General features: G+C 38.6%; 1 protein-coding gene across 1 annotated transcript in view; it reads left to right on the top strand.

Annotated features, from left to right (window-relative positions):
* Positions 1 to 21,213, top strand: part of LOC126187479 (uncharacterized) — a 769,527-nt gene extending 748,314 nt beyond the window's left edge. Inside the window, exons 10-11 of the mRNA XM_049928585.1 lie at positions 3,216 to 3,562; positions 14,461 to 21,213. Coding sequence (XP_049784542.1) covers positions 3,216 to 3,562; positions 14,461 to 15,008 — 895 coding nt within the window. The 3' untranslated portion in view covers positions 15,009 to 21,213. The remainder of the gene's footprint in view (positions 1 to 3,215; positions 3,563 to 14,460) is intronic.
* The last annotated feature ends 3,026 nt before the right edge of the window (positions 21,214 to 24,239 follow it).

The following is a 24,239-nucleotide window of genomic DNA, read 5'->3' as shown; positions in this document are numbered from 1 at the left end:
TCAGTATCAAATGTAGGTGTTTCCTCGCTAGATGAAATGTCAACACTGTGTTACTTCACCCAGCCCAGTACCTACCGCTGAAAGTCAGGTTGTGAGAAACAGAAAGTCAGAACATAAAGAATTGAGGAACCAGCTATGGTAAGCTTCATTAACGGTCAAGGTTTTGACTTATTTGACAGTGTTGGCATGATAAATTGTCAAGACTGGAAGAACAGGAAAAGTGTCACTCAAATGATTGAAAACAAAGACATGTATTTGCTTCACCAAATATATACTTACTCACATGTCGGACCTATTTTGAAGCCCTCTTTGTAAATACCAAATAATGTCCGAACCGACTGCATTTTTTCCCATTCAGGAGATATGGCTTTATCACTGTCTAAGGCAAATTAATAAAAATTGTTTTATCAGTTTATGTTCTTATTTATGCACAGTCCAAGATTTTTCTTTGTTCAAGTATTGAAACACTTGAATCATTTTTTGTTTTCAGATATCTCCAAGAAAATCCAAAGCTATGCACCTTCAAAAAGCATGCTGCTTTTGAATTGTGTAGTATATTTTTGTTTGTCTGTTGACCACATTGTTTTGTATAATTTTGTTTTCTGCAAACATTCCATTATTACCTTGTTCTAAATTTCTCATAATTCTTCATTGTGTTTGTGGTCATGGAGTGGTTTATTATTGCATAGCATGTGGTAATAGTCAGAACATTTTATCTGACTGGAGAAAGTTATGCAGCAACTGTGAGATGTCTTCATGTGACTATGGGCTGCAGTGAAGCATCAAATGAATCAATATTTTGCATTCGATGAAATGGGTTCTACAGCAGATGTTAAGAGTTCAGGACCAGTTGGTGCAAAACATTTTGGTAGTTCATGACAGTGTGACAGTCCAGTGAAGCTGGTTCTTTGCCATTCCCAAGAATTGGGATAAGGTATTCTTTCGTATGGTGAATTCTCCACTATTATCTCCGTTACCACCCTTACAGAATTCTGTTAATGCAGCAGTTAAAAGGAGCCAATAATGAGATTTTGTTGTCTGGTTTCCCAGGAGATGACAGTTTTGCAAGGATCATCATCTTTAGTGAAGGGGCACACTTCCATTTAAATGGATTTGTGAATAAACAGAACTGCCCTGTCTTGGAGGTCAGTGAATGTGAACATGGTTCAAGAGAGGGAAAATGATGCAGGACAAGTAAGAGAAACCAATACCATGTGATGACAAGAGATTTTTGTGGCTTCATTTCAGTGGAATCAATGTTTAAGAGTTGTTGTTTCAGCAGGATGGTGCCACCTGTGATAGTTCCTGTGAAACAATGGTGTTGCACCATGGGCAGTTTCTTGGATCACCTGTTGTTCCATAATGGTGACTGACAAGGCCACCTAGGTCATGTGACATAACGCTTTGCAATTTTTTTCTTTGGGCTCATCTTAAAACCATGGTGTATGTAGACAACAAAACATTTGCGAGTTAAAGGTGGAAATTCATCATATTGTTGGCGAAACACAGAGAGTCTCATTAGGCAGTCAAAGCGAATTTCACAGACAAAGTTCTTCCAGCTAGCATAGTATAGGAGGTGATATACCAGATGTCATTTTCCTTACTGGAAATGGGAAGGGGTGGTGAACGTTTTTATGTATTTTGCTCATGTGTTCTGAAGAAAATAAAGTTCAATTTGATATATCAAAACGGGTGTGCTTTTTGAAAGATCCTAAGATGGATTCTCTTTGTAGCGAAGACAACAGAGTGAGTATAGAAATATTTACCTATCTAACAACAACTAATACAAAACTTTACAGTTGTATCAGTATCTTGAAGAAAAGATCACTAACCTCAAAAATCACATTTATCTGTCAACTGTTTTACTAGTAATATTTATGAATGTGAGGTTTTACTATGTAAAAAGAAAGACAGAATTAAATATTAAGAAAAGATTTTGTACCTGTAATCAATGAAAATAACACGTAATGGAGAATACGAAAAAATAAATCACTATGGGTGTTATACAAACACCTTTACAACATTGAAGTGGTGAAGAAGAGAAAGTTGAGGTGGGCTGGTCACACAACAAGAATGTCGGAGAATGGACTACCTACAATGGCATTCTCTAGGACAGTAGTTGGAATGAGAGGAAGAGGACAATCCCGAATTAGGTAGTGAGAGAAGCTCTGAGATGGTACAATTAGGATGCATACCTACTCAGAGCAACCAATCCACTTGAGAGACTGAAATGGAAGAGGCTCATACAGCAAGCTTACGGTCGATAAGGTAAAATAAAGTTCTGTATCTGGGTTGTTTAGTGGAAAAGTATCTCAGTCATCATGGAACCTTGACAGTGTACCACGGAAACAAAGCAAACAACAAAATAAAGACTAGCAAGACTCAAAAGCACAAAATGCACAACTATAACACAAGTTGACATGGCAAAAATAGGGTAAATTCCGATGTTATCAGTTGATGCCACCGTCTCCCCATGAACTTCAAAAACTTTATTCCACATATTCCGCAAACCACTGTGAACTGCATGGCACAGAGTATTTAGCATCCTACCATTTGTTAGGTTTTCTTCCCATTTCAGTTGTGTATGGAGTGTGGGAAGAAATTTCATAAATGCCTCTGTGAAGGCTGTGATTCATCAAATTTTCATTTGATGTTCCCTACGAGAGCAATACATAGGGGACCGAGCGAGGTGGCACAGTGGTTAGACACTGGACTCGCATTCGGAAGGACGATGGTTCAATCCCGCATCCGGCCATCCTGATTTAGGTTTTCCGTGATTTCCCTAAATTGCTCCAGGCAAATGCCGGGATGGTTCCTTTCAAAGGGCACGGCCGACTTCCTTCCCCGTCCTTCCCTAATCCGATGAGACCGATGACCTCGCTGGCTGGTCTCCTTCCCCAAAACAACCAACCAACCAATACATAGGGGGGGGGGGGGGTGAAGAATATCTGTAGACTTTTCCATTTAATACTGATTCTTGAAACTTTGTAAGTAGTCTTTCACAGTATAATTGCATCTACCTTCAAGTATCTGCTTTCCAGGTTTTCAACATTTCCGTGATTCCCTCCTGTTTCTCACAAGAAACCCTTATATTCACAGCCAGTTACAATCCGTCCCATCCCATCCTGCCCCGTAATGTTCCATCTGTGTACATGTCAATCTTGACTCTTTGAAATGAAGTTCCAATGAGAGTGGTTGTGTGTGTGTTATTGCAGCAGGAAGCTGCTGTCGTGCTTCCAAGCGCCGCTGCAGGACCTGCGCAACTGGATCCGGCCAGTGCCACTGTCTGCGAGCTGCTCGGAGGATGAGGGTGCGTCGTGCCCACAGCTATCACGTGAAGGGGCACGGGCCGTGGCTGGCAGCAGCCGTATGCGCACACGCAGCGGTGGCTCTGGTGGTGCTGACTACCCACTGGGCCTGCCGCTGCCATCGCCACTGCCCTCCACGCGTTCAGAGTACTCCTTCCGGCGCGCTTACTCGCCAGATGCCGACGCCGACGAGACGGGCAGCTCACCGTCACCGACACCATCACTTCCAGCAGAGGCAGACGCGTCTAGACGGGGTACGCACCTGACTGTCATCGTACACGAATGTTGTCCACTAATCGAGGAAGCCACACACGGGACAGATCACAGATTTTACTCATGTTTTGCACAATTGTAACACATACTTATACGCAACAATTGCTGTTCTAGCACTATGCACTTCTCAAGCATTTTCAAAAAATTGAGGCTCAAAGGTTTACATATGTGTCGAATACCATACGAGAGTGCCAGCTGTCGTGCAGCAGCATTAGTACAATTGGTTAAAGTGGTAGACCGATAGTCAGTTACATCATTTTTTTCCAAATCTTCCACCAAACGCTAGTATCGCTGTAACAAATTGTGTTTCTTTGGAAAGGAATGGTAATAATACTATTACTTACTCTTCTGGCCCTGAGAACAGCAGTCAGTTCTTGGTCTTGTGGAGTAGCTCCTCCACAGCATCTTTTGCTTGGGATCTTATTCCCTTGTTCATAGTGTCTGAAAACCCTTGGCTACCTGGTCTGTGAATCTTATTTTTAGTCTGATTAAAGGTCTTTGTCATTCAGGTTTCTTCTCTGACACTTCTCTCTATCTTGATCCTTTCTCTTTCCTATAGACATGGCCAGCCAATCTCAAATTACTTATCTTGGCTTCCCAAACGAAGTCTGGTGCATTATATAGCTTTCTGAGCTTCTTGTTATTTCTTCTTCAGCATTCTCCTACCTCATATTAATTGATCCAATTTTCTTCTGCAGCGTTTTATTTTTTTCCCTTTGTACTTATCTGTTCTCCATATTATAACACTTGCCTAGTTATGGTTTTATATATTCTTTTTTGGTTTCTCTTAAAAAAATGGATAACAGTAATTTGTCGGGGGAATATGATGCTCTGGGTGCTTCTTTGGTCCTTGCTTTCATTTCTTGTTTCTCATAATTTCTGTTGTTTGCTACCAACTGCAGACATTTAAACTCATCTGCTTCTTCAAACACTCCACATGGTTTCCTGCCTGTTTGTCTAGTAATTTCTTTCCACCTTCATGATTTTCCTCATAATTTACCTCTATTCCAACTTCCCTTGCTTTTTTAAATAGCTTTCTTGCCAGTATTTTCAAGTCATCTAGCTTAATGCTGTGTCATGTCCATAGGCAAGTGCAATCATATTTGATTCCCTCTTCTGCTTCGTTTGCTGTATCCAGTGATTCCTGTATTATTATGTTGAACAAGAGTGGTGAAATTCCGTCTCTCTGATTGACACCTGGTTTTACATCAGAAGTGATATAATAATCTGCTTCCAGTTTCATGATCCTGTTTGAGCCTTCCAGTGCATCTTTTACAAGATTTTTATCTTCTTTTGTATTCAAAACTTCTGCAATTTCTGCCACTTAATTCTCTGTTTATGCTGTTGTAATTAAAAAAATCAACAGACAATATGGCCACTGCTCTGTCGTATTTTCAATATTTTGATATGGCTTCTTGTAGTACGAACATCTGATTAGTGATGGATTTGTTTCTCATAAATTCCCCACTTGTTTCTCATCCATTACCTGTTTTAGATGTAGTTCCAATCTTTTCTGGAGAATCTTCAAGAACACTGTGTAGACTGTGCTAAATGATGACATACCTCTAACAAGATGATGATGATGATCATTGTTGTACACTCATGGTGAGGTAAAAAAAGGATTCATGATCAAATGAACATATATTTATTGATACATTCATGCTTATATCACAATTGCAACACATTTTCAAAGAAAGTATAGCCCTTTATCACTTCACTGTGATAGATGTATGAATATATTGATAAATAATTGCTCATTTCATTACATTTCCTTATTATACCTTGATTATGCCTTCTCACAGACATACAACAGTGATTATCAATATTATTGTTTCTTTCCAAAGAGACATGAAACAGTGTTATAATGCAGGCATTTGTTGGGAGATGAGGGGAAAAGAAAGAAAGAAAGAAAGAAAGAAATTGACAAGACTGGTATGCCGTATGGGCAAACAGTAGACTGCTGGTTCCACTAACACCTTTGCTCAGTGGATAATGTTCTCAAACAGTACTCAGCTGCCTCATAAAACCGTGAACCTTGATTCCTCAAAATCAATTGATACTACAGCAGCATTTGTCATAGAGTCTCTCAGATTTTGTGGGCAGGATTTATTAATAGTGTACTTCCGGGTGATCAGCTATTTTGTTGTTTCCACTTTAAGCACAACATTTTGATGGGCAGTTCAGTCGCCTTTGCCAGAAGCTGTGAGGTTTGCTTTAAAGTTTTAATGGTTAATAAAAAAAGAAAAGAGAGAAGAAAAGAAAAAGAAAAAATAGGTTGAAAATGTGGGAAGAAATCATAAGTGAAAATGTTTTTTTAAAAAATCATTAATGACCGTGAAGAAAGGGAAAGAAAGAAAGAAAGAAAGAAATGCAAATCGGACTTTGTATTACAGAAAAGTTATCGGACTTCGTGATTTAGAAAAGCTATTGTTGGGGTGGTCCTTGTGGCGTTTTTGAGCAAAAGTTAAACCAATTTCCACTACAAAAATTATTGAAAAGAAACAGAGAATAACAAAATGTAACTGACAGGGGGAAATGGCATAGCTTAGAGTTAATTCTTTACCATGTTAACATGTCTTCTTGTTTCGTGCGGAGTCCAGCTCTTCAAAAATCTCCTTCATTTCGGCGTGAAAAGTCTGCTCCGAAATCTCGCAATCGTCCAGGAATCACTAATTTATACCAATTAAAATCATCTTGATACTGTATGCAATTTAATTTACATTGCTACTTCCATCCTCCGAATTTCATAACAACTTCCACAATATGTCTACACATTAAAATCAGATCAAGACTAGCTAAAAAGTTTGTTTTTTTAACGTCTTCATCAGATCACGTCTGCCATAAGCTTCGGCTATCAAGAGAGAATCGAAACAGATAGAAAAACAAAAAAGAGTTACAATTTTAGTATTTTCTCTCTGTCGTCGAGCGCTCGTACCACTGCGACGGTATAAGTTTTGTCTGAGGGAACGAGTGTAGTGCGGCGAAATTCAAAGTCCCGCTACAAAGTGTACTCATTTCCTGCACTCCAATTACTCTGGTTGGATTCCAGGCTGGGAGTACTCTTTAACAGCAAAATGTCAACAAAATATTGTCATGAAAAGGAAACAACAACTCGACTGGTCGCCCAAAAGTCCACCGTTAAACATTTCTCATGTATATGTATGTACTGCAGTTGTGCAAATTGTGAGAAAAATTGGTGACTTCCCTTGTAAGTTGATTAGTGCTAGTGTACTGAATCAGTGTAACATTATAGCTATTCTTAGAGATGTCATCTCTTACTCCCTGTGATAGCATACAGCTGAGTATCTCTCAGTGAGTGGTCAAACTTCGTGATCCACCAATTTTTATGATCTACGTACAATTTTTATGATGTACGTAATACTAGAGTGACATGCAGAGAAGAAGGTAGGTGCTTGATTTGCTTTGCACTGAGAGATATGAAGATTAGTTTTCAGTGTTGCCAGAGTGTTGTCTGTCTCTGTCCCACACCACATCCTCTAGCCATTGTGTACCCTGGTAACTCGCAACACTGGGTTAAGTGCCATGTGTGGCGACTGTTTCTGTTTCTGGTTCCCTTACAAAAAATTGTATGCTCAGAAAACGCTCAATGTCACTTTTTAACATATTAATTGTTTTGTCTGCTGTATGCCCACCCATAGTGAACTCTTGCTCTCTTTCCTACATTTTTCCCCATTCTTTGACAGACATGGTAGAATGACACTAACAGCTCATGCTTTGCATGGTACACTACCCCATTGAAACTCTGCATCACTTCGTTACCTACATAACACTATATTTGTGAGCATCTTGCAAGTAACTCCCGTGCGAAATGGTTTCGGTCACTACGTCTCTGTTCTTGAAAGTAAAACAAGGTCAAATATAATGATGAACCAGGTGTTATTATTAGACACTTGAAAATAAGAAGTTCTATTTTACATTTCAGGCCCACAATATAATATTTTCCAAGAACTAGAAGAACTAATGATTAGAACTGTTGCAGCTACAGTTCAGGAGGAAAGCATGTTCTAACTATGTTGGTGGCCAGGTAGTATAAGATTTGTGTTCAGATCACAGTGATTTTCCACTCACAATGAACAGTAGTTCATGACTCCAATGTGCATTACAAAACACACTTTCTGTTGTTTGTACCTGCAAACATTCTCCTCGTTCGTGCTTTGAAAGAAGTGTCTTCTAAAAGAGGCTGGTTTCATCAGCACCGTACAAAGTATCAGCAGGTAAATCTGCTGCATCTGTTATCTTCCGTATCTTCTTTACAAACCTTTCTGCATCTTTTTTGTTAGTTGATCAACTTTCCCCAGTGATGTCAGCTGCCACGTGCCATGTTGTTTTTCACAGTTTGATAGGCAGCCTCTGCTTGGTACAAACAAGTTTCTCCTGCCTAGTTTTTTGTTAAATACAACTGCTGTTTCCTTTATTACTGGACCACTTAATGGAATTCTCTTACTGATTTGTTGTGTGAACCATCTGCAAAGAGCTATGCCCAGTTCTTCATTTTCACCCTTTTGCATGACCTTCCATTTTCCCAACTTGCTCTTCATTTGAATTACATACTATCAGATAAAATCATCTTTCTTTTTGATGTCATAAATAGTTGCTCATCAAACATTATACCCAACAGCAATGGCTTTCTAGGAGGAACCTCAGATCAACTGATCTAGAATTTCCAGTTTTTGCTTGGGGTCTACTAGCGTAATGTGTTTTCCTTTTAGAAGCCATAATACTGAACTGTAATGAAAGCTATAATTTCAAATATGTGTAACATTGTTTAACTATGTTATTAACTAACAACATAGCTGCACATGATAGTTCATTGGTTTGCACATCATTTCTGCTTGAGCTATGTCAGATGTGGACCAGATTATTGAGAGGGTGGACTGCTGGTATACATGTTTCATGTAACCACGATGAGAACATTTCTCTGTTCATCCACACTTTCTTCTGAGCAAAAATCACACTGATAGTGTATTTCAGGTGATTTTCCACTCACAATGAGCCGTTTATTGTAGCAGTAGTAATAATTATACACATACAATGTAAGGAATTACTTAATCACGGAATTCATATGAAATTATTTGGGAAAACTCAAATTATGATGACTGGATCAGTGAAAAAAGCCTTTTTTTTTTCTCTTTGGATGAGGCTCTATTTAAAACATGACCACAATCAGTACATTTAGCTGTGTGACTGGGTCTCATCTTGTGTGTGTGCCTGAGTGTAACTCAGTCTTCTCGCTGCAGAAATGTTGATGTTCCGTGCTTCTGCGCAGCAGGAAAAAGAGAAGTAATTGGAGGAGGTTGGGTCACCCACATCACAGGCTTAGAGGGATCCATCATGTCTTTTGACCATGAGAGGCACAAAGGAAGGAAAAGACACCAGAGAGTAGGAGTGCATATAAAATACAGGTACTATGCTACTTTCAGTTTGAGAATAATCTCTAGAGTTCAAGGAAAATAGTGTTGAGGGAGAGATCCATGTAGCCCTCCTGTCATAGCAAGTGCCCGGGTGTCTTGACTCTTGCTGTATAGTTTTCTTAGCAATAGAGTGCTGGATATATACAAGCCAAACAATTTTTGTGTATCCATCTTGTCTGTTCCCAGTTCACTGGTGGTTATATGGATGTAAAAACCCATTCAATGAACATGCCGCTGCTAAATGATACAGGAATTTCACACATGGTCCTGCATTTATTGATGCATGTTTAAAAATAAATAGGGAGGCTGTTGGTTTTGACACAGAAGTTGTGAAACTTAGGAAAGTGACAAAAAACAACGATGTATGCAGACAGTCATGTTTTACCTCTTGAGTTCCATGTTTACAAAAAGAAAAAGTAAAGAAACTGGTATGGACATTCTGGTTTATGCAACCTTCCTTACCCATAAATGTTTCAGTGTTCTATCTTCAGTGTGTTTCTAACTTATCTATTTCTAATGCAGGTGGACTAGTTACCCCATTTATGCATGCAGAAATAAATATCTGGCTGTGGGTCATGTTCTAATCATAAAGGTAGCTGCATGCAGCTATTGCAGGAGATTATGAATTTGTGCTGCCTATGAGAGTTAGCCATATACCTCCTGTCTCAGAAATCTGTTGTCTTCTACTTTGATAACCGTGCCAGTATTATGGCATGTTAAATTTTGTGTGTGGTGTGGGAGTCACTTAAGCCCAGAACATGATGTACCTATATTATATTATTATTATCCTGATGATGTATTACATTCTTATGACACTGACCTGTATCTGTAACATTTGTTTGTGTAAGTCTACAGACTTTCATGGCTGTTGTCATAGAAGGCAAAATCTTCCAAGTTGTTAGGCCATGTCATGTTTCCCTCCATGGTTCACTTTGTGTCCATCTGCTGTGATTTTCTTCAGGATCTTGCGGCATTAACGTTTAGCTAAACAATCTCATTCTGAAGAAATGGCTTTATTATGTAAAATCTTTGTTGCAACCATTGGCAGGCCATCGTCATTGGATAGAAAGGGAGTTTTCCTGGTCTTAAGCTGAAAAAAAGTTATTGGTTAAAAGTCTTCTGGCTACAGTTGGTGATCTGTCGTCGTCGTATAGAATTGAAACAGGCAGAGCAAGATGGGGAAATGCTTACAAAAAATATTATTTCCCAAGGAGGTAGTTTCCTTTATGTTGTTTGTGTTCCTTGTGCACCGTGGCTGTGTATTCACTTCTTTGATGGCAGGAAGCCAAGAAGGTGGAAACATATAGCCTCCTCTCTCTTGAATTTGGACCCATGGGAATCTCCATTACTTCTTGGACTTCTCTTCTATAAATGTTAGTTTCCTTGGCCAGTACATGAACACTGTTGAAATCATTGTCTTGGCCGCGGATTTTACACTTAATTTTAACTGCATTTTGCCTCTATACATTCTGTCACAGTTGTATGTCGTTTCATAGACTCTCGCAGTGCACTATAATCTGGTCTACCTGTTTTGTTTCAGAAAGAGTCTTGTATTTTGTTCTGACTCAAGAGAATGGACTGTATACCATATTTTGATACACACATAAGAAAAAGTGTTGCATCAACCTGGTTCCCAGATCTCCTGAAGAAAGACGTTGACTGTGGATATTGTATCACCACAGATACAGGCCCTTTGACTGTTAATAGATGTCACTAAACCTGTCCAAAGATGTAAACAAGCATGCATAAGCAGCGCCTGTTAGACAGGGGGGTGGGGGTGGGGTGGTTGACATTTGATCACTTCCAGTCATTCCACCAGGAAGGAGGTACACAGTTTGTGTTGTCTGTAGTTCAACCATGCCTAGGTGATCAATACCATGGTTCGATAGTATCTACAGTGCTACTTTGTGCCAGGAAGGGCTCTCAACAAGGGAAGTGTCCAGGCATCTCGGAGTGAACTAAAGTGATGTTGTTCGACATGGACAAGATACAGAGAGACAGGAACTGTCAATGACATCCCTTGCTCAGGCCTCCCAAGGGCTACTAGTGCAGTTGATGACCGCTACTTACAGATTATGGCTCTGAGGAACCCTGACAGCAATGCCACCATGTTGGATAATGCTTTTCGTGTAGCTACAGAACATTGTGTTACAACTCAAACTGTGTGCAGTAGGCTGCATGATGCGCAACTTCACTCTCAACGTCCATGGCGAGGTCCATCTTTGCAACCATGACACCAAACAGCCCGGTTCAGATGGGTCCAACAACATTCCGAATGGACTGTTCAGGATTGGCATCACATTCTCTTCACCAATGACTGTCGCATATGGCTTGGCTGTACAATACAAATGCCATCCTCCTATCGGCAAGGCATTCGTCTTCATGGGCGACAATTTGCATCCCCATTGTGCACATCTCATGAATGGCTTCCTTCAGGATAATGACATCACTCAACTAGACTGGCCAGCATGTTCTCCAGACATGGACCCTATCGAACATGCTTGGGATAGATTGAAAAGGGCTGTTTATGGATGACGCGACCCACCAACCACTCTGAGGGATCTACGCCGAATCGCTGTTGAGGAGTGGGACAATCTGGACCAACAGTGCCTTGATGAACTTGTGGGTAGTATGCCATGACAACTACAGGCATGCATCAATGCAAGAGGACGTGCTACTGGGTATTGGACCGCCACCTCTGAAGGTCTCGCTATATGGTGGTACAACGTGCAATGTGTGATTTTCATGAGCAGTCAAAAGGACAGAAATGATGTTTATGTTGGTCTCTATTCCAATTTTCTGTACAGGTTCCGGAACTCTCGGAACCGAGACGTGGGACAATCTGGACCAACAGTGCCTTGATGAACTTGTGGGTAGTATGCCATGACAACTACAGGCATGCATCAATGCAAGAGGACGTGCTACTGGGTATTGGACCGCCACCTCTGAAGGTCTCGCTATATGGTGGTACAACGTGCAATGTGTGATTTTCATGAGCAGTCAAAAGGACAGAAATGATGTTTATGTTGGTCTCTATTCCAATTTTCTGTACAGGTTCCGGAACTCTCGGAACCGAGACGTGGGACAATCTGGACCAACAGTGCCTTGATGAACTTGTGGGTAGTATGCCATGACAACTACAGGCATGCATCAATGCAAGAGGACGTGCTACTGGGTATTGGACCGCCACCTCTGAAGGTCTCGCTATATGGTGGTACAACGTGCAATGTGTGATTTTCATGAGCAGTCAAAAGGACAGAAATGATGTTTATGTTGGTCTCTATTCCAATTTTCTGTACAGGTTCCGGAACTCTCGGAACCGAGATGATGCAAAACTTTTTTTTATATGTGTGGAATTCTGCTGATGCGGTCAGCAGCTTCAGAGACACAGTAACCTATCAGAGTAAAAAAGACATTTCCTTGTTCTTCATATTAACATAATTAATATTTCACGTGGAAACCCTGTCAATGGACAAACCACTTTAGTCGTTGGCCATCAGTATGTTCATAATGAAATCAAACTCAGTTCCAAGCTGTTATTGTAACTGGTATTGAAGACATACTGTTGAGCACTGCTCTCTTCTGGGCTGGGTGCTTTTGCGAAGTGGCATTGAAATACCTATTTGTGTCACTTAGCTTTCTATACACTCTGCATACCTAGAATGTTGTCAGATCCTCTATATACCAAAACATCTAGAAATGGGAGACCAACCTCACACTCTGCGTTGAAAGTGAAGTTGATTTTATAGTAAATCTCATTTAAGAAATAGTGGAATCTATGTATCATCCACATTGTGGAGCCAACAAGAAGGCTTTAGAGGTGCATGTTCAAAACGTTCTGTATAAATTTCAGCTGCTAGTGATTTCAAGGGTGGATCTATGACAACACCACCAGATTGCTCATAAAATTATTCTTATTTTAAACAGCTTGGTTTTAACTTGGTTAGGTCACATTGTGTTTGTATCAAAGTAGCTTCTTATTACTGGTCACATTGTCTGTTTACAAAAAGGATTTTCAATTAGGAATTTAAACATGGAAAATGTATATGCTATAATTTGGAATTGAATGTAAGTCAGTTCTTAATATTTTAGCGTGTTCTGATTTTAGGTGGCTGCAACTTGCAAAACTACTTACTCACTGTGTACCATTTCTGTGTTGTGTCTAAATGACACATTTAGATAGCTGTATGAGGAAGGATAATGCTTTTCTTTTATAAGGCAACTGTTGACTTGTTCAGTAGAAAGCATATACTTTTGTTTATGGTATGTTATAGATGGGAAAACAGAAAAATTTGTAAATATCAGTGGTATTTTTGGGCACTTTGAACTCAACTTTTGCAAATAGTGATATTTCCAGATCAACTCAAGTTAATACGATTCTCTGTTCATGGAGACAATACAAATACAATCATGGCAATATAAAGCATTTTTACAAGTGAATTCTGTGTCTTTGTTTTAGATACTGTACTTAACTCAGCTAATTGAGCTTTCTTATTAAACAATGGAAACTCCAGGTTGGAATATTGGTAATGTAAGGAAAAGATAGATTGCTACTCACTGTGAAGACAACACGTTGAGTAGCAGACAGGAAGACAGATGGGGGCATTGGCAGAGGATGGTGCACAAAGAGGGTGAGGGGACGAGAATAAGAAGAAGGTGACTGGACAGAATGGCGGAAACTGTTCAACGGAAGGTGTGGGGACAGTACACTAATGTACTGTCCCCGGCCCCTCCACCTTACAGCTCCCTCTATCGTGTCACCACCTCCTTATTCTCATCTCCTCACCCTCATTGTGTGCCACCCTCTGCCAACGCACCAGCTCATCTTCCCACTTCCCTGCTCCTCTCCTTTTTCGCTCTCCATTTCCCAGACCCCTCCTCACCTCCCTACCCCACAGCCTCCCAATGCTGCACCTGTTGAACGTCTAGTCGCTGCACACTCCACTAGACAGTGCTCTTCTCTCCCCACACCCATACCCTGCTATCCCTTCCTCATCCACTCCAGATTGCTGCTTCCATTCTACGTGATAGCTGCATTCCGATCTGAGCTGCCAGAAATGGCAGTTGTGTTTGCATGAGTTGTGATTGCTCGTATGAATAAATGTGTGTGTGTTTCCTTTTCTGAAGAAGGCTTTGGCCAAAAGCTAAATGTGTAACTGTCTTTTGTTGTGCCTGTCTGCAACTCAGTGTATCACCTTTATGGTGAGTAACAATATTTTCCTTACATTGTCAGCTTTCTTATTCTTTTGTTTGAATCTCCATGCCTATTCCAGTCATTGGTACTTCCTGTTGACTTTTCCCCTCTCTTAGAATGTAGGCTGACTAATCAGTATTATTTTTGTGGTGATCTATGATGGAATGAAATAACAGTTTTAATTTAGCCAGTGTATTTATTTTGCCAGACACGGCATTAATAATTTGTTTACTCTGAATATGTATTCTTGCAGTAGCTGCGGGACTATCGGAGACAGTGTCATCGTGTGCGGCCACACCGTGCTCTGATGTAGCGGGTGCTGCTGGTACCAGTGCCGGCTATATCTCTTACATTGACGAAGCTAGCTCAGAAGACGAAGGTGACGACGACTCTGGCAGTGACTCGGGCCGTGGTTGTGATGACTTTTTTGACGGCTTCCCACGTGGACGACACTGTTGCTTACACCGCAGCCGCCAACAACACCATCCACGTCGGCGCTGCTCAGCCTCGGTGCCTGCTGATGTATCTTTGACTTCTGCATCTTCTGCTGACCCCGGTGGTGGCAACGGTGTCAGTGTTGCAGGAGTGGGCAGCTCGGGAGGTGGGGCGAGGGCCTTCTCATCTGACTCAGGCTTTTCGTCAGAACTATTTGAGACGAGTGGACACAGTGCAGGAGCACTGTCTGTGGGCCACAGGTCACTCCATGCTGTGCACGATGGCTCCGATCGTCCTCCCGCCCTGCATCGTTCCAAGTGGACCTCGTCCTTTCGCAAACTCATTAATAAGGTCTCAAAGAGGTAAGAGCCTACTAGCCCACCACACAGAATTTTGCACCTTCCATTCAGAGGAATGTGGGTGAAACAGTAAATTGGTATCAGATTGTCAGCGTATTGAAATAATGACATGTGCTGGGTGTTTTGGGCAGGATATTTGATGGCTCCAGTGGAAGATCTAAGATGCTGGTAACATACCAGTGTACTCCATTCTCATGTCTGCTTTTCCATCAGTGGTTCATCCCCGTAAAGAAATGGTCAGGTGCTAAGTGGAGGCATCCATTGAGACACAACATAAATTTACCAATGTAGGCTCTTTACCAGTAGCAAATTGGAAAAAAGGATCACATACTTGCCAGAATGCCTTGATTTTTCACACAGATGCTGTGTTTTTCAGTGTGGTATTCTTTCTTCAATGGCCACTGTGTGATAAGTAATAACTACTGCAGTTACAGGAAAGAAAGTTCTTTTCATCTGTAAAAGATAGTGTAGACATTGAAGTACCCTCCCTCGTTTCTTTTCATGTGGACAGACCTGTAAGGACATTGACTGTTTCGATGTGCCTAATATTCTTTGCATGTCTGATTGCTAAAGTTACACAGTTACATACAAGATGAGTCGAAAAAGACTTAAGAACTTTGGGAGGATATAAAAATTTATTGTGATAACTTACAGAATTGGTAGATGTAATTTTGTAGCAAACAACCTCAATTTTTCATGTAAAAGTGTCAAGTGTCATTTTGTTTTGGTGTGATTACCATTAGTGATGTTGCAAAGATCCCACTGGTAATCAATGTCTTCCACACTTGTTGCAGAAGATCCAGTATAACTTACACAACTGTAGCGTAAATTTGATTTTTCAGACAGGCAAAATTGTTTGGTGGTGCGGGAACATATACACAGTCTTTAATGAAACCCCAGAGAAAGAAATCCAGTGGTTTCAAGTGTGGGGAGTTAGTTGGCCATGCGACTGGCCCTTCGAGGCCAGTGCACTGACCCGGGAAGCGATTATCAAGGAAACCTTGAACTTTCATGGGGAAATGAAGTGATGAACTGTCTTGCTGGGGTAGACCGTCCCATGTCAATCATCTTCATTGATCTGTGGAACTGCTGTTGCAGAGTTTGTTTCATGAAACCAAAATACACTGCGAGCACGCTCCAAACCAGTGAAAGTAGCCATTTTAACTGTAACTTCAGGTTGTTTGCTACAAACTGACTCGTCTACCGATTCTATAAGTGATCTCAATAAATTTCTATATCATTCCAAAGTTGTTAAGTCCTTTTTGACTCAACCCTGTATTGACTGTCACAGTGCATAATTGGTTCAGTGGTAGTTATTTTGTCTGCAGAATCAGTTTTTCGAATGAATCAGATATGTACTTTTGAGAGTGTGAACACTGACTCATTATTAATAATTTCTTAGTATGACTGGGAAAGAGTTTGATTTGCAGTAGCAGAGTATTTAATGTTGATTGGAGAGTTTGTTGTTCTCCGATACATGAATTTGTGCCAAGCCCCCTAATTAGAAGGAAAAGAGATTCCTTAGATAGGCCTATCTGCGAATCCAGGTTGGAATAGGATTGTACTGTTGTGGTTTTGGGGTTTGTTATTTGAGTATTATGCATAATCATTTTCTCAGTGTGTTACACAGCACTTCCCACTGTGTTCAGGTATTTAAACTGGGAAATTTTTGCTGGAATCGGATGAGGTTCATTTATGGGATAAGAGTGATGAGAAAGTGTGACATTTTGTCAGTCCTTATAAGCTAGTGTTCCACAGAACTGGTTAAGTGAAGTTTTACTCCTTTGTGTGTACAGCAAACAATTGGCATTGTCTGCTTCTAGTCTGGTGGATTTTATAAAAATATTTTGTCCCAAAGTGTATTACTGAAATATGAGGTTTACAGTTTACTGGCACTGTCATCTTCAGGCGCAATGTCCTTGCAGGTCTGATTGCAAATAAGTGAATAAGTATCATGATCTTTTATGAGAGCAAAGACTGTGTTAATTCCATGAAAAAATTTTCATGTTACACAGAAAAGACTACCTGAGTTTGTTCACTCTAATTTTTAAGACACTCTCTCCACCAGCAATTTAAAGTTTGCTCAGTAGCAGAATGCATTTTTAAGTTTGACATACCTAATATTGTGCAGTATCTCTGTTTATTAAATAAATAATTTTCCTTTTATATGATTCAAATGTCAGGATCTCTTTCATTCCTATTTTGATGTTGTCCCTGTTTTGGAAACAAGATAATTTTACTCTGTTATTTGAAATTTTCCTCTGTTTTTTAAAAGTGTGATCTGATATGTTGTTTTATTTAATAATCATATCTGTTCATTGCTATAAGTGAAAGAGAAACATTTTTCCATGAAGCAAATACGGACACTAAAGGCAGTTCCTTTTGTGAAATAAGTGTATTATTACAGCTGGAATAAAGGCTGTTTAAATGTTTCTAGGTATTTGTGTAGGCTCTGCGTTTTCTTTGCAGTAGTTTTTGTTATCAACAGTATTAATCATTGTTATGATTAGTGATAAAATGAATAGTACTTAATTGATACTGTAGAATTGACTATAATTGTACTTAATTAGTTTCAGCCTTAAAGTTTCCAGACTTCTAGGATATAATTCTGACCATTAACAAAATATGACAGATTTGAGCATAATTTCACCTTGTATTACTCCAATTAACACATCATAGTATTACATTCAGTTTTTTTGTCTTGTGAAAGAGGAGAAATTTTGTTAACTTGTGCTGTGTTTCCAAGCGTTCACTAAAAGTTTTGTAATATTGATTGTCTTGGGATACATTGATTAATAGTTGACCTTACCAACCCACAACTGTACAAAAAAATTGTAAAGGCCATTCTGACTAAATGCAAAGATTGTGCCTAAATCAATAGCATCATGAAAAATTAAAACTGAATTTGGAAATTTAGAAATAATTGACCATAGGAATTGGAGCAGATGTTTTTCACTCAGCGCTTCTCATACCTTATGCCATTTGTTATAGTCCCAAATGCCTTCATCTTTTAAATTTTGCAGTTTCGAATTGGACTACATGGTTGATTTTTTCCACTTGAAGGAGAATTTAATGTGTAATATGTTGTTTGGATAATGCATAAATATTTGCAGGAGGCTCGGTAGGACTGTTGTTCATTACTGTTTCAAAATTTTTAGAATTACTGATCAATTTCTTGCTGAATAAAAGAGAGTGCTGAGTCTACTTTTAATAACAGTTGTGGCCTGTTATTAGGATTAATATTTAAAACTTAGTAAGATATAGTTTCATAGTTTTTGCAACAATGTTCTTAGGTTCATTGTTGGTTATAAATATTTTATTGTAAATGAAAACAGAGTAAGATTTCAAAATATTAAACAACAGTTACTATAAAGAAACATACAAAACTTATACACTACTATTTATTACTGGAACTGTATTTATTATTATTATTTTTAGAATGTTTAAATTTGTCAGAAGGTATGTTGTTTTAGTATAAACTGGTTATTTGTTGGACTCCTGAGCATATCATTTGGTGGATGGTTTCACTTTTCCTCAGGTATGCAGACTGATTATTGATATGATAACAGAAAACAATAAGTGGTCTCCACAATCAAAGTTTGCACATTTAGTGCAGAAAAACCTGAAGGAAGATTATTTACTTCTTGCCATTCCATAACAGTGAACAGTTTATTTCACAGTATTATAAGAAACAGCCTAAGAATGATAAAATTCTATTAATGGTATTACAGTTTTAAATATGGGGAATTGTTATCTACTTTTTTATACTTTGATTTCTGTTGCAGGAGGCATCAAATATTAATAGTATTAGTATTAGGAATGTTCATACAATGAATGTTACTCAGTAAAGTGTCCTTAGTGAATTGTTGTGGTTGAAACTGTGTATTTTTTGTATGTAATTATAGTGTGGAGGGAAAACATAGATACGTAATACTTAATGGGTTATAGATTTTTTGTAACTTATCAGATAATGTGTAAAAAGAATTAGGAGAATGAATACGTGTGTACAAGACTGCTATGTAGCAGTTAAACACATGTGGATTTTTGTTTTCCATGATAAAACATTGTGCTCATTCTGGTTACTGGAATGAAAGTTTTTTTAAGTGACATGTATATATACCATTTCTGTATCTGATTTGTGAACAAGTAAAGAAAGATGCTGGATATTATTTAAGACAGGCTCATTTCCTAATGATCAACTTTGTCATTATGGATAATGATCATAGTACTGTGAGGGCACTTTATTAAGTTTATGATTTGTTTTCTTATTCATTGCATCACTGTGCACGTGGAATAAAGACATTGCACAACTCTCTCCCAACAAAATAAATAGTAGCAATTTTTTAAAGGCAAGTCAGCACAATATCGAATGATTCCAAGGTCATAATCTTCTGGTAGCATATGCATCAAAATACACAAAACACCTGTCTGGGTAAGTGTGTATTCCGCATTGAAATATGTGGATCTATTGAATAGAAGACTGTGATGCAAAGTGAACGCAACAGAACACAGAACACCAGCTTATGTCTCACCTTACACACCTTCAGAAATCAAAAGAAAAGACCGATTAAAAGTAACACATACACACATAATTACTGAAAATACAAATTCAGTACACTTCAAGCACTTGTTAATATGCTTTACTGCTAGCAAGTGACTAAATCTTGTTGTAACAGAAATTTATGATACTCACAACCTAATATACAACTCGTTTAAAATGTTCAGTGAAATGTGACAAAATCCATTGTATTGATAACTCTGTGAAGCAAAAGAAATTTAAAATATAATTTTATTGCATTTGTCTATTTAATGCAAGGATAGGATTTATAAGTGGACATTAACAGCAACATATATCATTAAGCATAAAGTTGGCAAACAGTTACAAACACTTTAGGTAACCGGAAGCACACATGGCAACTGAAATTTTTCATAAGCACAAAATGTATATCTGTATTCAGAATGACACTCGGTTTGTCTTTTTAACAGTGCGAGTGTATTGTGTACTTTTGTTTATGGTGAGAAAGCCAATTGAATTGTTGACAAAAAATTGTATGTCACAAGAATGATATTTAAGTGTATCAAAGTTGTGTGCTGAATCCTTAAAAAGTGAGTAAAATGTAACTGTCCTTTCTTTATTCCACGTAACAGCGATTACATATCATCTCTGATGTCTCAACAGGTTGAGACTTTAAGAGTATCTTGTAACAACATATTTCTTTCTATAACCGACTTTTCTTTGTTCCAGTATTCTAATGAACACAGCACTGAAGACTATAACATCTTAAAAATCATTTGATACATGTCATATAAACATCCGACATTTATCATTTAAATTTTCATACCATTGAATACGTTGCCTGTCTGTCACATGTGAAAGTAAACTGTGGATGCATGTAATTGTTCAGAGGACCTTACTTTCTTATCAACGCCTTTTGGTTGTCACTGGGAGTCAATTAACTTGTTTTGGACTTCTAAGCTCTATGTCTACAGTACCCATTATGCAGAGCCTGCTTTAATTCTGGATATGTTTTGGACAAAACAGCTTTGTGTTAAAAAGTATCAGCCAGGTAACTGAGAAAATCTCAAACTTGTGTAACAAAACTAAATGAATTAAACACTAGTTTCTTACAACAAGGTTAATTTCGCAGAGGTATCATGCTGTATTACTACTCACTCTCATCACAAATAAATTACATGACGCTCTTTATGCTCTTATATGTTGCTCTGTATGCAGACGTGCTTCCAAATTCTTGCACCAAAGCATTGTATAATATTGTTTGTTTGTAAGATGTGTTTATGCTTTTCTAATTTTTCAATATTATTTTAACTTTGTCGTGTCATTCCCTTTCTACACAAAAGTCAAAATTAGTCGCTTAATTTCAGCCATAATTTTTTTTTAATCTCTGCAACTATAATAAAGTCCGTAATGGGTAAAAGTGAGTAAGCAAACTTAATTTATGAGTTATTTGCCTTACAATGCACAGATAAAAATGATGTATGAAGAGTTTACTAGACTGTTGGCAGTTTTAACATGAGGCATCTGTGAGATCTACATTTGGTGGTAAAAATTAACATTGCATTCTCAGAAGGCAAATGATGTATCTCTTTATTTTATTGTTTTATTTTCAAGTACAAGATTATTTTTGTCTGTCTGAGTTATATCATTTTTTTATTGTATTGACAAATGAAAATACATGGAAAATAAGCATTTATCTTGTGCTTCTCTTCTGCAATGAATCTTCATGACACTTTCCATTTCTTTACCCCAGAATCTTGCTTCACATTACTGAAAGTTAATATTCATGTATCATAACTTTTAAAATTCCTTGGAAGTAGACAAATTCCTTTTGTGAAAATCCACCATACCGACAACAATTTAGTTTGTAACTGAAGCAGTAATTGTTACAGAAGAATACGCCTTTTATGTTCCAGTGAACTGTGAAACCATACATTAAAGAGAACATAAATTATGAAAGATTGTGTGATTTAAATGCACAGTAGCACACTGGTAGATGTCAAAGAAAATGAAAGTATAATACACACTGCTGCTGTTAATCAGTATCCAGTCAATAATAAAAAAAATAAAAAATTAAAAAGAAACTATCATTTGTTGAACAGTGCTGTACACAATGTTGTATGTGTATCAATGTTTATTTTTCAGTGGAGGATCCAAGAGTTTGTTTACATCTGTTATTGTTTTCCCTCCATTCTGTGCTCAGCTTTGTACGGGATATATTTATGTCCATTTGGAGTAATCTATATAACATTAATACAGCACAGAGAATTTAATTTGAAATTTGACATACAAATACTTATTTCATTGTTTTTGTGTGGGGCAGAGACATTTCAGTGATGATTAATTCTTAATGGATATTAATAATCTGAATAATTTACTTAGAAGTTTTACTTAGAAGTTTATGTAGTACTTACACAAAAGTAAGAGGGCAAGGCCAAGTAACAGTTGGTTAAAAGATGTGGAAACAAGTATTCAGAGGAGAGGAGAAGACTAGGTCAGAGTAGGGACAGAGGGGTAGTGGGAATATCAGAGTTGGAGAGGTTTGTGCTCCAAGCAGACCCTGCTGTACAAGATGGTGATGAGTGAGTAATTGTACCTCTGAGTGCCCTGTATCAGTTCAACAGTTGTGTTGTTAATTTATGTAGACCCTTCCCTGAACTGTGTGTGAAGTAATCTGATAGAGAAATCTGTTGAGAACACTGGTCAGTAAATGTATCTGGAAATGACATACAGGGGTTTCTCATCACATAGTAGTCATATGAATTATGCATTACTTCGTGAAAGTCACACATGTGAGAACTGGAGTGTTTTCAGGTTTACAGTGAAGAAAATTGTTAACATATTGTTGAATTGTTCAGCATTGCTCAGGATAACTTTCTGTCTCCCGAGAGCAATGTCAGAGGAAATAAAAAACATAGCAATATGTGCCAAATGGTGTACTTCAGGGCATAACAACCAGCCGGGTTTGAGCGCGAGTACTCGCGTCTGCTCAGCCACGTGCTCGCGAGCAGGTGCAAGGTTGCTGAGTAGGGACGGAGGGGTGGGAGGGAGGGGAAATGCGCGCGCATGTTTGAATAGGGCCGCAGCGTGCCTATTGAATTCGTGCCGACTGTGTAACGTTTAAAGTACTACGATCAGCTCTAACAGTCACTTTGCTGGTTAAGAATCATGTCAGGTCGCCATTGTGTAACCCCAACCATGCTTTCGCAGTTCGACCCCCATTGCAAGGAACTGTATCTGTTTACAGAAAAAGAGGGTGTTGCAAAATGTTTAGTGTGTCACAAAACGCTGAATTCTTTTAGGAAATTTAATTTGCAGCGACATTATATGTCGTACCACGTGAAAGACTACAGGAAGTGGAAAATGTGATGGACCAGATCGTGCACAGGAAGTTCTTAAACTTAAAAGGAAGCTATCCGAAGAAGATCTGGACGACGAAGAAAAATCAACTGAGGCAGAGTGAGTTACAAAATTGCTTTGCTTTTGGCAAAATCCCTGCGCCCCTTCACTGATGACGATTTAATAAAAGAATGAATGGTAGTTGCAGCGGAACATTTGTGTCCATCTCAAGTTGAACAGTTTTGGATTGTGCCATTATCTAACATGACCATTATGCGTCACATACAAGACATGGCAGATGACGTCCAGAGCCAGCTTGCAAATATCTGTAAAGATTTTATGGCGTATTCCCTAACTCTGGACGAAAGTGTTGATATCACTGGAACAGCGCAGCTTGCCATATTTATTATTGAGGTCTTCAGGTGAGGGAGGAGATCCTCGATGTAGTAGCCATGAAGAACACTACAACCTGAGGTGATATTTTAAGTAGTGTTGAAGAAAGTGTTGAAAATATAGGATTGTCGTGGAATTCTTTAGTTTCAGTGTCTACAGACGGTGCACCAGCGATGACAGGGAAAAAATCAGGTTTCGTTGCGCTGTTGAAGGAGAAAATGCAAAAACTGACCGTGCCGAATGAAATAAGGGGTGTTCACTGTGTGATCCACCAGGAAAACTTATGTGCAAAGAGTATCACTCTAAAAAATGTGATGAGTGTTGTTGTTCGTACAGCCAATTATATATGGAAGCATGGGCTACAATACAGGCAATTTAAAAGCTTTCTTGAGGATGTAGAAAGCCAGTATGGTAGCCTGCCTTATTACAGCGAGGTCCGCTGGCTTAGTCGTGGCGAATTATTAAATCGATTTTTTTGCCTATTAGATGAGATAAATATGTTCATGGAAATAAATAACATGTATTCCTGAATTGAAAGAGCCTTCGTGGAAATGTGATCTCGCATTCTTAGCAGATTTAACTAGCCGTCTGAATGCTTTGAACATTTCACTACAAGGTAAATATCTGCTAATTACTCATTTCATAGATCGAATACGAGCTTTTAAAATGAAATTGACACTTTGGGTGAGTCAATTGGAAACAGGAAATCTAGCTCATTTTCCTAAATTATCATTCATGCAAGATGTTCACAAAGACTGTGAACGTTATTCACATAGTTTAGTTGCCCTTAAGGAAGAATTTGATCAACGCTTTCAAGATCTGACAGCACTAGACAGTGATTTTGATCTGTTCTCCTCTCCATATTCAGCGAATATTGAAGAGATTCATCCTGAGCTGCAACTAGAAATTATTGACCTGCAGTGTGACAGAGAATACAGAGAAAACTTTCAAAACAAGAAAAACATTTTGGAATTCTACAGACACTTCCCT

The sequence above is a fragment of the Schistocerca cancellata genome, chromosome 5 (genome assembly GCF_023864275.1).
Source record: "Schistocerca cancellata isolate TAMUIC-IGC-003103 chromosome 5, iqSchCanc2.1, whole genome shotgun sequence".
Taxonomy (NCBI): domain Eukaryota; kingdom Metazoa; phylum Arthropoda; class Insecta; order Orthoptera; family Acrididae; genus Schistocerca; species Schistocerca cancellata.
Note: the sequence above shows the minus strand (reverse complement) of the source record. Positions and strands in the feature narration are given on the sequence as shown.